The sequence below is a fragment of the Dermacentor silvarum genome, chromosome 3, assembly GCF_013339745.2.
Source record: "Dermacentor silvarum isolate Dsil-2018 chromosome 3, BIME_Dsil_1.4, whole genome shotgun sequence".
Lineage (NCBI taxonomy): Eukaryota > Metazoa > Arthropoda > Arachnida > Ixodida > Ixodidae > Dermacentor > Dermacentor silvarum.
This window is the reverse complement of record NC_051156.1, coordinates 45,336,956-45,350,685: the sequence shown is the minus strand read 5'-3', so window position 1 is coordinate 45,350,685 and position 13,730 is coordinate 45,336,956. Positions and strand designations below refer to the sequence as shown.

The following is a 13,730-nucleotide window of genomic DNA, read 5'->3' as shown; positions in this document are numbered from 1 at the left end:
CAGGGCCTGGAGCGCTGAACTTCCCTCTTTGCCATAGCCCAAGTGGCACCTCATAGAAGTAAAGGCTAATCAGCCAACATCACCACGGTGCTCAGCGCCAACGTTGCCTTAAATTTACCAGCTTCATAATATCACACTCTCAAGTGCACGTGAGAATACTGCATAGCACAGTACTCGAAGCTCATAGGGGTTCAAGGTTCTACCTGCTTTAGGATGAAACTGGTTCAACTCGTCGATCTTGCGACACTGACGCACTTTGTACAGAGCAGTCACTGCACATATAGTATGATGCCAAGGTGGGGGTGGCGGTATCCAAGCGGTGCCCGACGCCTTTCTGTAAACATGCGAATGTGGCCCCGCAATGCGAAGCGAAATTCGGCTCAAGAGCAACAGTCCGTTAAAATTCCGCACGAATTTTGGATGTTCTTTTAGAACAGCGTACTTTTATGTTGACTGCTGGATGAATTCAGCTAGCTGATTTCAAGTTATGCTTGCAAATTTCCTGATTTCATTACGCTACCTAATTTTCCACCGTCCTCGATAGCGCGACCTTTTCACTTGCACCCACTCTGTATTTCTAATGGACTATCTATTATCTGCCTTATAAATTACGCCACCTGCACAGCTCCTATTTTCATGATTTATTTCAACTACCACTACCTTCGTTTGCTCTGTGATCCACGTGTACTATTTCACTCTCTCTCAGTGTTAGGCGTAACATTTTATTGCGATAGCAATTACATGAACAATCCAAGCGCGTTTTTGCCGTCGCCATTGCCATGAGGATCCATATAAAGTCCAACGGCGATAAAACCGTCGCCGTGCGCCGTACGCTGTGTGCGCGAGTGAAAGCGTGCGAGGGTGAGCCGGCAACCACAGCTTAAGGCCTCTACAAGCTCGAGCCGCGCCGCACTCGGGCGGTCCGCCTTTCATGGCGGCTCTGGCGTCCCAAGAGGCAGTCGTGAACTTTTGCAGGTATGCGGCGACCGCATAAACATGGCGCTTGTTCGAAGCGTAGCGGAGCGCGAGGCCTAGGCACCTAGGCTGCAGGGGCAGTTTTTTTTTTGTGGTTTTTGTGATCATTACAAGAGTTATCCAGCACCCGCAACTACATTTGTCAAACGCAGCAAGTCGCTGTACGGGCTGTACCCTTCCTCACCTCTCGGGTGCGTGCAATCGCCAACGGAAACAGACGGATGTGTGTTGCGTTCATGTGAAGGTCGGAAGGATTTCATCTTTGTTCGGCTATTTCCTTGTGTGCAGCACAAACGCGAAGGCCATCACATACATGTGCATACTAAGCATGACACATGTTCAGTAGGCGCCTGAATGGAAAGAGTGCGATCGCCCACCTCAGCGTATTGGGCTCGTAGGTGTGGGTGCACGCTTCATCGCTGCGAAACTCGTACGTGTATGTTTGTGCATTATGCAGTGCTGGTTGGTGTTTAAGAAGTCAGGATACGATCTGTAGCGATGGGCTTAATTGTATCTTCGCAGTCATTCGTAATGTGCTGTTTGTGTCTTGCTTCATGTGAACTGTTTGGCGCGCTGAGATGCCCCTTGGTGACCGCGAACACGTACAGCTCCAACGGAAGAAGATTAGCGGAAGTCGACGATGACCGGAGCAGAGAAATTGCGGTACGCGGCGCTCTTGTTCCCGTGCACACTGCTATCTTTCTTTCTTTCTTTCTTTCTTTCTTTCTTTCTTTCTTTCTTTCTTTCTTTCTTTCTTTCTTTCTTTCTTTCTGTGTTGTGTTGGTAATATGAGGTGCCACACGATTCATGTTTCAGGAGGAGGTGCCTGTCACTCTCGTTTTCGGCCTCCTAGAGAACAACAGGGTCGCGTGCCGCGATTTATCTGCTCGGGTGATCGGTTAGTTGCGCTAATCTTTTTCCGCTGCAGCAGCACAGAACGTTTGAGGGTTCTTACAGTGAAACAGGTCAAATAATAGAAGCACATAGGTAAAATACCAGGATTTTACCGAAGTTTCGCCTGGGGACCGGCCTTCACTCCGACCGAGGCCGAAACGTCACTAACATTCTGATATATTGTAATACGTATTGTACTATATATTTACTATGTACTATAGATACGTATTTTGCTATGAATACACACACACATATATATATATATATATATATATACATATATATTTGGTAGGGCTCCCTTCGTCAGAGAGATTACTCTGATGAAGGCGGGACAGATTAGCCGAAACATTAGGCTTTATCTTTCGTGTGTGCCGTACTAGGGCCTTCCTAAATGACAAAATATGATTCTACGGGAAAATAGGTTAGGTCACATCCCTCAAACGCCACAGAAGTTGTGTTTGGGGCGTTCACTTTTTCTTTACTTATCTGGCGCCAAAAAGGCAACTTCAAGCAGGTGTAGTTAGGCCAACTTTATCTAGAATTACACAAATTGTTATGGGTGTTCTGCAAATAAATATAAAATTCTGAGCGCATTTCGAGCATTTGTTTAATATGCTGATTCAACGAAGCACTTAGAAATTGGCATTTTTGAAACTTTTTTTCAAAGATAAGGACTAAACATATGTGAACTCAGAGAAAATAAGTGTAGCTGCAACACAGAATAATAGTTGCCTTTGCTTCATTGACAACATCAGGCAGTATAACCATAGGCCGTATTTTATGGTTTCACACCTACTTGCCTACAGAAGTGGACAAAATGCATGCGTCTTTGGTATAACACAGCACTCATAACGCTCAACTAAACGAAGGGAAATTTACTCAGTCACCTAATGAAATCAAGGATAACCTTCACTAATTCATGAGCCGGTAGGCTTTACGCTCAGGTGGCTCGTGGAACAGTATGCTGTGCCACGAATCTTAGTCGAACAAGGGTGGTGGCCGTCATGTGCAGTGCCTCGGGAAAATGCACGCAGTAGTACGTCGATAGCTTGTTTTCCTGTATTTGCTCCTGCCATATCGACTGATTAATCTCGATTAAATAATTAATCGGAAAATAGGAGAGTAAGAACTGCTCTGCAGATAGCACTACTGGTAGTAAATCACCTTCAGAAGTAAATAACTTCTCGAATGGATGCCGCAATGCTGCAGTTGACCTACCCAGGGGGGGGGGGGGGGGGGGGGGGGTGCGAGCCCTCTGAGCCTCCCCCCCCCCCCTGAATTTAAGCTATGATTAGAGGTTGGCGCAAGTTGCACTGACACAATGAACACGCATTCATTGCCTACAAGCTATTGCATGTTGGAATTGGTGTGACAGCAGGCACGTCAAATGTGCGACCAGTGTCCTGTGCACCGTATGAGCCAGCATTTTATTTCATTCTCATGTACCTGTTTAAACAGTTACTGATTAAGAAAGGCAAATGTAAAGCCACTAACTACGTCAATCATTTCACAAGCGAGGCCCCTGCGCTCATTGCAAAGTTTGGTCACTTGATGATCTTAGTTTGCTTTGGGATGAAATACAGGTACTGTGCCCTACATTTTAGCTTATGTATTTTTAATTTCTTTTATTGTGGTTGTGCATTAGCTAGCTAGGTTGTCACTACATGAATGACATTTGGCCCACGCCAAACTCAATCAAATAACTTGAGTAGTTTGCTTTAGCTCACTGACTTCATGCATCCTGTGCAAGATTCTTTTTTATCTCGGGAAAAAATGAAAACAGAACGATTGCATGGATGATGTTGACAGCAGCAAACGGTCGCAATGCGATCATCGTTGATTGTAACCATTGCTGAGAGAGGAAGCATGCCTGTGTGTACTTTGACCCCAGGCTGTACTTGTTTAAATCTTGAATAAGGTATCACTAAGTGGTGAAGGCCCAGCAGATTGCCCACGCAGATCTTTTTGCATGGGCATTGCTATCTTGTGTGCCCCAATTAACTTCTGTCCTCTCTTAAGTCATGAATGAGATAATGCTCGTTCTATTTGCAGGGACATTTTTTGCACTAACAAGAAGTGTACACAGGTGTTTTCACTCCTAATGAAGTGTCTTGTCATCAATATGAAATAATATTTGTGTTTATGCAAACATTCCGCTCTTGAAAATAAATCTGATAAGCATATCTGCATAAGGTAACTCCCATACGTACTAGGTGCTACCCAAAAGTTCCGGGAATTTGAAAAGCACGGGCAACGTGATTGTGGTACACATTTACGCCGCTAGATGTGGCTAGCGGTATGCTTTGCTGATCAGTGTGCTGAACGGCTTGCATCTAAGAAGAAGCATTGTTTTGCGAAATTTTGTTTTGCAACGCAATGTTTCACTGATTTGGCGCAGTTCTTCACCGCCACTGTGGCAGCCTTCAAGGGGCAATGGTTTTTCATCAAGTTTTGTTTTAAACTTGGCAAAACTAAGACAGAGACTCATCGTATGCTAGAGGATGGTCTTGGACTCGACGCCATGAGCCAAAGTAGGATGTTTTGAAGGCATAAACGCTTCAAAGAGGGTCGAATGTGTGTTGACAACGATGAATGTTCTGGACGCCCGTCAACTAGCACAATCCCGGAAACGATAGCGGAAGTTCGTAAGACTATCCTTGGAAATGAAAGGCTAACAATAAAGGATGTCTGCGACGTTGTAGGACAATCGTACGGCACAGTACAGTGAAGTTTGTCGAATGTTTTGAACATGAGGCGCATTTCTGCAAAATTTGTGCCAAGACTTCTCAGGGACGAACATTCCGCGCCAGTGTAATAACTGGGGATGAGGCATGGGTCTATGGCTACGATCCTGATACAAAAGAGCAGTCGTCGAAATGGAAGTCGCCAACTTCTCTGCGGCCGAAAAATGTGCTTCCAGTTCGTGGCAATGTGAAGTCCATGCTCATCGGTTTTTTTTTTGGCCTACATAAAATTCTTCACAAGGAATTCGTACCTCCTGGACAAACCGTGAATAGCGAGCCTAAGTGTGACGTTTTGAGGCTCTTAAATTAGAGCATACGTCGAAAACATCTGGTGAAGTGGATGAACAACAACTGGCTTCTCCATCACGACAACGCGCCCGCTCACACATCACTCATTGTTCTACAGTTCCTGATTGTCACCTGGAGAATCCCACGAATGCATGTAGTCGTGGCAGAAACGCTGGGATCGGCGTATCCGTGCTCAAGGGCCCTACTTTGAACGAGCCAGTGCTGATTAGGCGTTATGGTGAACACATTTTTTTAACAAGTGCATTCCCGTAACTTTTGTGAAGCACCTCGTACATATCACTTTTACGTCTGTTATAACCTATTCTAATCGATTGCTTAAGACGTACATTGGTGGACTAGTGGTTAGTCATGATGAAATATGGTAGCGCACTTCGAAACAGCGACGTAACACAGAATGAAGAATTGTTCATTCTGTGTTACGTCGTTGTTTCGAAGTGCGCTGCTATATTCCATCACTTAATAAACTGTAGGCTCACTTTTGACTTGGAGCCTACTAAAAAACGTGAGCAGCGAAGGGCAAATAAATCAGCAAGCCGTAGTTGAATATTCACACGCATGCTCGGTGATAAATAGAAGTGACTTATCAATCTACACAGATGTATTGCGCGATAATAGAACCATCTGTATGTTAATAGAAAACGCGGCGGCGCTTCAGCGTGATACGCTATTGCTGCGGCAGATACCATGTTCGTTGGAGTAAAAAAGCGCGGTTGCAATGGTTGACTGAGCGCACAGGATCCGTATGCTGTGACATGTCCACAGGCAGGGCCAGACCGTTCGTGCCCTCGAATCTTCGCCGCAACATTTATGTACTTCCTGCACAGCCTGTCGCATTCGGGGATTCGAGCCACTCAACGGCTGTTTACAGTGAGGTTCGTGTGGCCGGGAAAAAGCGGGATGTCCGACGCTGGACACGAGAGTGCCTCGCATGCCAGCGCTCCAATGTGTCAGCGCCATACTGTGACACCCTTGGGATCCTTCCCTGTGCAGGACGCTGTATTTGCCCATGTGTATGTGGACATTGTGGGACCATTGACCACTTGATTGGTGGCCAAGCTATTAGCTAACTTTTATTGATCGCTTCATGCGGTGGCCGGAGGCCGTCGCTATTTCAGATATGACTGCTGATACTGTTTCCCGCGCTCTTGTCTACCACTGGGTAGCCCGGTTCAGAGTATCATAAACAGTCACTACGGATCGCAGAACGCAATTCAAGTATGTCTTATTCCCGAACATCACACGGCTCCTGAGAAATTCCCGCATTGGAACTGCCTACCATCCCATCAGCAACCGTATGGTGGAAAGGTTCCATAGGCAGCTGAAGACTAGCCAGACGGCAAATGCGAGTCACAGCTGCATTTTGTTCGGTTGGGAACCTGGACGGCTCTGAAAGCAGATTTGGGGTGCTTCTCAGCGGAACTGGGATCGTGCGCCCGCTCGCTCGCCTGTGCGGCGGCGTGTTTCGTCTATCCCGTCGGCTTCGTCTGTTTCACTTTGTCGGCCCAGGTGGGACCTTCTGGGATGTGCATCTTGGACTTGGAGCGGCCCCTAGACTGAGAGCGCCCTCCTTGCACGGAGCGCCCTGTGGAGTGGGAGCGCCCCCTCGAAGAGCTCCTCTTCCGGACATACAGCAGCCCTGTGGCCAAGTTCCCCACAACCGTAGCACACATCCCGATGACTTCTGTACAGAGCGCAGGGCAGCATGCCCTCGCCGCACATGACAAAGTTCGGCACCCTCATTCCATCGAACAGGACGATAACCGTGGCGGTGGTCTTGATGCGACGCACCTCCATAGTGGTAACGTTTGGTTGGTTTACGATCATTGAGTGGAGCTGAGCGTCGATGAACTCGGCGTCGACTCCCCTCGCAACACCCTTGTATTGTCCGAGGTGGCTATGAACGCGGCCACCTCAAAGACCCCTTCGTGCAGGCGGATCTGTTGAAGTATCGCGTAAGCACGGGCGTTCCTTTCTTCTGGTGTTGAGACGCGTAGATGTTTTGGACGTTGTTAGGGCAGACGATGTCTTCGCGTACCTTCGTCGGATGAAAGCGCCGCCGCCACAGCCAGCGCTTGTGCCACACTAATAGTGCTGATCTTTTTCACTTCGAGGCCACCCCTTGCCCTAACGATGACTCGAATATGGTCCGGAGGCAGTTTCGGGCGCCTTGAGGCTGCGGGCAGCTTCTTCAGCGCGTTCCGCGGGGCTGCCGTACGGCGGCCGCCCTATGCCGCCTCCCTGCTTTACCGGGCTCGGTGTCGACTTGGGAGGCTCTTGCCTTGCCTCCTTATTCTTGCCCGTTGCAGTGGTCCAGCCGGGGCATCTTGCATTCTTTGGGGGTAATTTCTATCCCCTACACCATCTCGACTTCGGGCATAATGCCCCTCCACCCCGGAGTTAGGCCTAGGCCTAGCCCGTACTCGTGGCTGGCGTTAACCCGTTAGAGTTGGTTCAAAGTCGTATAATAGTTCAGAAAACCAGCTACCGAAATAAATACGGTATCAGGTTGATCTCGGCAACTAACTGCGTCGAATGATCTACATAATCAAGGGTTTTCGCGGACTTTACCACCGAGAACATTTGAGGAAACCTGAGCCGATATTAGCGCGTCCGCACTTCTCAGCGGACGACTGGATCCCTTCATGTAACGGACAGATTTAATTATGAAGAAATTTCATGGAAATCCATCAAGAATGAACGCGCTCGGGAAAGGCCTCGTCCTTGACGTGCCGATTCTAGAGTGAGGACCTCCGAAGCCCAGGCGAAACGATATCGAAGAGCCGCTAATCCCGAGATGAGGGAGAGCGATATTGTGGCCGAATGCCAGCGAAGAGCCCACGACCCTGAGTTGCGGGAAGTCGATGATGAGGCCACATGTCAGCATCATCTAGCCCTCCAGGAACCCGACAAAGGTGTTGGACGCATCGGCAAGCTAGCGCCAACTTTCCCGGTGTGACGGCCAGGTTTCAACGCGAGTTTCTCAACCGGAGCTTCCGAGCCAGCGACAGTGCGTGTGACCGGTTGTGGTTCGATCACAACGTGGTACTCGTCACTGCAATTCGTTCGGAAGAACAACGAAGAAACACACGACAAGCTTCTCTTACTCCGATTTCTCGACAGAGGAGGGGCTGATTTTTTTTTCGTGCATGCATAGGAAAGTTTAGCTCAACTGATGCCCTTTAACCTGCAATGCCAGTTTTGTAGACGAGAGATTTTCCATTAGGGTCCCACCAGGTAGTGCCTGGCAGTGCCTGGGATCACACCAACGACCCCGCAACGAGCATTTGTACGTAACTGCCGCACAGCAAACCCGGCGTGTTGGGCAGAATAGGTGAAACATCGCTTTCCTCATATATTAAAAAACTGAGCTGTCAGAGTGAAACGTTTCTCGAGGAACGTGATTTTGCACGGGCACACGTACATAACGCAACAAGCTGTAGTGTTTCGCACGGCCCGATTTCTTGGCCTAACCCTCGTTTATTTTAGGTTCAGGCACTATAGGGAAATGCCAAAATTATCACATAATCGGAGAGTTCGTGAAGAAAGCGGCGAACGTGGACATTTCAGTTGTTTGACACTATATATATGCCTCGCCGTTACGGAAAACCAAAGGCGCAACGATGAAGAAATACCAGATGATAATACGGACAAGAGAGGACACGTGGGACGATGATATCCCAATCGAGATTAAGAGAAAATGAAGTTGCTCATGTCACATAAAGAACAGAACAGACAAACTGTGGTGGTCTGCTAGAGTTGTAGAATGCGTTCTGCAGGGAGGAAGACGCTTTTACGCTGGTGAAAAAATACTTTAGCGCGGGATTAAATTTGGCAGGTACAGTTAGGGATTCGGCTGGTGAAATACACGAAATCGCTTGGAGTACTGTCGTGTACAATGAGAAAATCTTTGGATATGGATATATGAATAAATACGTTACAAGACACAGATTTAGTTCCCCATTAAATGCAAAGCCTATATAGCCCGCAGAATGCTTTGCCAAGAGCCAGATTTTTTTTTCAGAATAATCCTGTATACAGGAACAACCACCTGCTTACGCGGTCATGAAGGAGTATTGCGATCACTGCACATTTTTGTTTCGCGCCATCGCTGATAGACTATTCTTATGCGTAGTGTGGCTCATGTTACTGTTTGCGTCATCGCAGTAATTTCCTGTCTACGGGTCTTATGTGCACTGGTAATGAAGCTCGTGATGAGCGTGGGTCGTGGTGGAGCGACTAAACTGAAATATTCAAAATTATTCACATGAATGGCAGAAATGAACGAGTAATGACGTAGAATTGCTCACCGACGGGTCTAACAAGTCCTGCATTGCCTAAATTTGGCATTGGCATACTACACCTCGCATACATAAAATGGCAGCAGCTAACACAGTTTAGCAGTAACGTAGCAACAGCAGCACATACATACAATCCTCACAATCAGTTTATAATTGCAGGATTTCTGGGATTGCCAGCAAGAGTGGGCACCATCCGTGACCTGACCCGATTCGACGCCCAGCTATTCGGCGTCAACTCGAAACATGCGCACGTGATGGATCCTCAAATTCGACTCCTGTTAGAGACCTCGTATGAAGCCATCGTGGACGCAGGCTATGATCCCGCGGCTTTGCGGGGTCGCAACATTGGCGTCTTTATTGGCTGCTCCACATCTGAGTCTGACGATGCATTCAGCGTGAACACGGACAAGATAGACGGCTACGGGCAGGTCGGCAGCCACCGAGCACTGTTTTCCAACCGCATTTCCTACGCTCTGAATTTTACCGGTACGTATCACTCTTCAGGCTATGCGACGCGGCAGCTCGGAATCTGCAGCGGTTTGTTTCTCTGGCAACATCCAGTCATAGGGATATCTGTAGAAGCAGAAAAGATGCCGTATATGAATCAGTGGTCATATTTCTGTTCCAGAGCATCCTATCTAATATCAACCTGATTTACTGTGCAAAACAGCAATAAAATTGAAACACGTTAATATCGAACACAAAAATTCTAACCGCAGTCAAAAACAGCATGGATACTTATGCCAATCTGAGATATTCTACTATATACATGGCATTTTGTAGCAACTTAAAAAATTTTTTGAAGTGGTCAGAGAAAGCCACCACATTCCAAATTTTGCACTGCAATTCACCTGATATAAAGGTGCCGATATCCGGTAGCCTGGAGCATTCCCCTAATCCCAGACCTTCCACACCTGCAATGGTAGTGTCATTCTAACTTCCATAGGTGGAAATCACGGCAATTGCACAAATTCTCCGAGGTGAAAAGGCCGCGGCATCACCCACTGTTTGCGTACTAATCCCCATTCGCCAGTCTGTGCATGCAAAACTTCCCTTTACAGAGCAACGGACGCCGCTGCTCCTAGAGACGTCCCGAATTGGCGACTAATTCAGCGCAGCGTCCTTCGTGGAACGAGTATGGTAGGGTGGAACACGTGACATCTCACACGGACATGTCTTCGATCGCTGTAATGCTTGAGCTTTCATTTATCTACTTCGCCTTTCAACAAGGCTCCGTCGCCATCCCGCAGCGGGAGTGGAATCTATGTACGCTTGCTTAACAGCTCATACTGATAGCCCGTTATACGCGTCGAAAGTTTCCGCCAGCACTGTTTATCCGTGTGCTTACCGCGGAAATTCCAAAAATTGTTTCCTAATGGAAGGAGCGTTTGTAGAGCACTTCCACGTTTCCAGTGCGCTAGCCTACCGAGCGCAGCTTGCTTGCAGCAGACGCTGCAGGCGCCGCCCGTTGCGCATCCGCCTAGCGTGGGAGAGAGTCCAGCAGGGGCTTGCCTATCAGTCATGTCTGGTTATTCGGGCCGCTATAAATGACGCCGCAAGCCATGGCTTCCGCGATTAGCGGGCACCGGCTTCTTTTGCTACGCGTTCACCGCGCTCATCAGCAAAAAGTGTAATGCGGCCCGCGCTCCCGGCTACACTGAGAGGGAGCTGTTAGCCGAGCTGTGCTCAACTAACAATTCCTACTGGGCGGCAATAATTGACATCAACCGGGAAGTGCACCCAGCAGGCCGCGAAGGCGCTTTTGTGCATGATGGGATACATTTTAGCGAAAGTGTAGCTGCACCCGTTGGACGGCGATTCGCGGCGCGGGCTGCAGCTTTCTTAGGCGGGCCCCAGGCAATCAGGAAGCAAGATTAAGATTGAATGTAGCGACACCGCCAGTAAATGGCAGAATAAGACCGCAAGGAGGTAGGAAAAGACGCGCAAAGGATAACAATAGAAAAGGTAAAATTCCTCCCGCTTTAACAACCGGAAGAATAAACATAATTAAAAAAACATAACCAGCCGGTGTGTGCAAATCTCGGATACATGCACAAGCGGACGTGCTTCCTTTCGTTGACACTTGCTGGTGCTCTAAGCCCTCTAACATTGGGTGCAAGAGATTCGCAAAAGTGACAAAGGCGCCCCAAAAGGATTGTGGAACCATATTGTTATGGTGAAGGGAAACAAGAAGCTGAAGCGAGCTAGAGGAAGACGATGTTTCCCGCTGTTGCCTGATTGCCATATACATGAGTCGTAAATATACCCTAGTGGGCATGCTTTCTTCCTGCAACATTTTTGTGGAGGTCACGGTGGAAGATAAAAATTATCAAAGCCCCTTTCTTAAAGAAAGATGGTTTAACGCGAAGCTATCTCCTATGCAAACTGAATCAAAGGGAGTCCAAAGCTAAGGACCATGCAACGAACCCAAGAAATGCTGAGCGACCCGATGCGATGCATATGTGATTTGGTTGCTTGTTTAGGATTGTATTTTTTGAACGTTGAACTTGAGTGAAAACACATTTCGTTAAGTTGCATAGCCTTTATTTTAGATCATGTAGCCGTTGGTTACACGTATACACTCACGCTTTCACGGACGACTGTACACTTGCGTAGTATGGCCTTGTGATCACTGTGGTAGACGGTCAGAGGCTCTGCCGTTGCCGACACACGGGATCGGTCTTACGGACACGATCACGCTTGCGTTACGTTCGCGTACGGCAGCCTTTTCTGCCGTACGGTGCACCCGCGGCCTACTCGTGGTGACGGCCGGGATTGCATTGCGTGACGCGGGTAATGCAATGCCGATATATACAGTTCGTCTGGGTAGCGTAGCGTTGCAGTTACCAGAGTTATTATCCGTACTACTGCGAATTTAAACGGTAGTGTTCTACCATACGTATGCGGTGCGGTGTTGTTCAATTGTGTGGGCAGATGCGCAACCCTTGTTCTATTGTGTTCGCAGATGCGCAGATGGTTCCATTGTGTAAGTTGGCTTTCCTTGCAGTGAGTTTCCGGCGCTCACGGACGAATCAGTGAGACATAGAAAGGTTCGCTTTATTATAGGTTTGGACACAGCACGGGCGATGCACAGGGGACTAGCGACCCAGATAAAGTACTAGGGACGCTCCAGAGATCCGGGCTGCTGATCGCAGCGTCTGGCCGGCCTGCGGTGAAACTTCACCGGAAGAAGCCAAAACATACACTAAAGATGTCGTTGCTATAGCAATCAGATGGCATCGCACAGATTTTTTGTGTCACACACGCCGTTCGCATGGCCTGAGCTGTTCCTTACGTCGTCGCCAGCAGCTTGCATACATTTTCAGCGATATCTTCTGATTACGAAAGATGTGGCCGTTCTCAAATATCGGACCGCAAGACGAGCGATTTTATTGCCTTTGTAAGTGCAATAAAAATACTGCAAATGCAGTGCCATGAGTTAGTGGCATGTGTGGGAAAGGCAAGAGCAGTGAAATGAAGTGACGCAAAAGTGACGCGCAGTAAAGTGTGATACGAACGAGATGTGCAGCCAAAAGTAAATGAAAAGTCAGTATCTTCATCTCGTTTGAATGCAAATTGTGGCACAGTCAAAGTATGAGGGCGGCCATTGCATCAGTGGCAGAAGCGAAGACCAGAATAATTTGTTATTGGCGTGTTAACACTGTCGAGCAGTGTTGCCAGGTCCGATGAGGCGGCGTAGCCAAAAGCTAGAAAAGTTGTAGCCCAAATGCAGCCAAACATAAAAAAGTGCAAAATATTTCATAGCCAAATATAGTCGTTTTTTTGCAATTTTATGTGTGTATACATTTTCATGTTTCGATATTAGCAGAATGAGTATCTGCATCCATGACGTTACGGGCAAACCATCCAGAAATAAAAGCACCAGAACCCACCTTTGGCGCGGGGTCTTGCTCCCATTCTTTTTTATACGTTCTCGCATACTTGGCCCACTTGTCGCATACTTGGCTAACCTATCGAAATGCATCTCGAATCTAAGCACGAAGAAAACTTGATCTAGCAGGAAAAGGAATATGGCAGTAAAGCTTTGCACCATAAACGTGGAGTAGGTCGAAAGCTGTGCCCAACGCGATACTTCATCCGGAAGATATGGCCATGAACACACTGGAGCGTGTCATCCACCCGTGCTTCCCTTCTTTCATGTCGGCGCCACGATCACCCGACGGCCCCGACCCTATGCTATTGCTCTCCTTTCCTGAGCATAGCCATGTTAGTAGAGTGTACTGTGAAAAATCCACTACTCCCAGGCTCATCCCGATGCCCGGGAATCGGGTGCCTAACGGTCAAACAGGGTGTAAGTTTAAGTGCACTAAACATCAAAGCCACCGGCTTCGACAACGGCGCAGAGAGGGAAGGAAAGGCGGGGGGGGGGGGGGGGGGGGTCATTTCGCGCACGCACACAGGCACAGCCACGTGGCCGGCTCAGCCAGCTAAAACACAGCCTTCGAGATTTGCTTCTACCCGACCAGAGCCACCTCTGGAGCTTGGATTA

At 48.1% G+C, this 13,730-nt stretch overlaps 1 protein-coding gene across 1 annotated transcript in view; it reads left to right on the top strand.

Moving 5' to 3' along the window:
• The window catches only part of LOC119444325 (fatty acid synthase-like), a 223,276-nt gene that overhangs the window by 15,707 nt on the left and 193,839 nt on the right, over positions 1-13,730 (top strand). Inside the window, 1 exon segment of the mRNA XM_049664542.1 lies at positions 9,380-9,706. Coding sequence (XP_049520499.1) covers positions 9,380-9,706 — 327 coding nt within the window.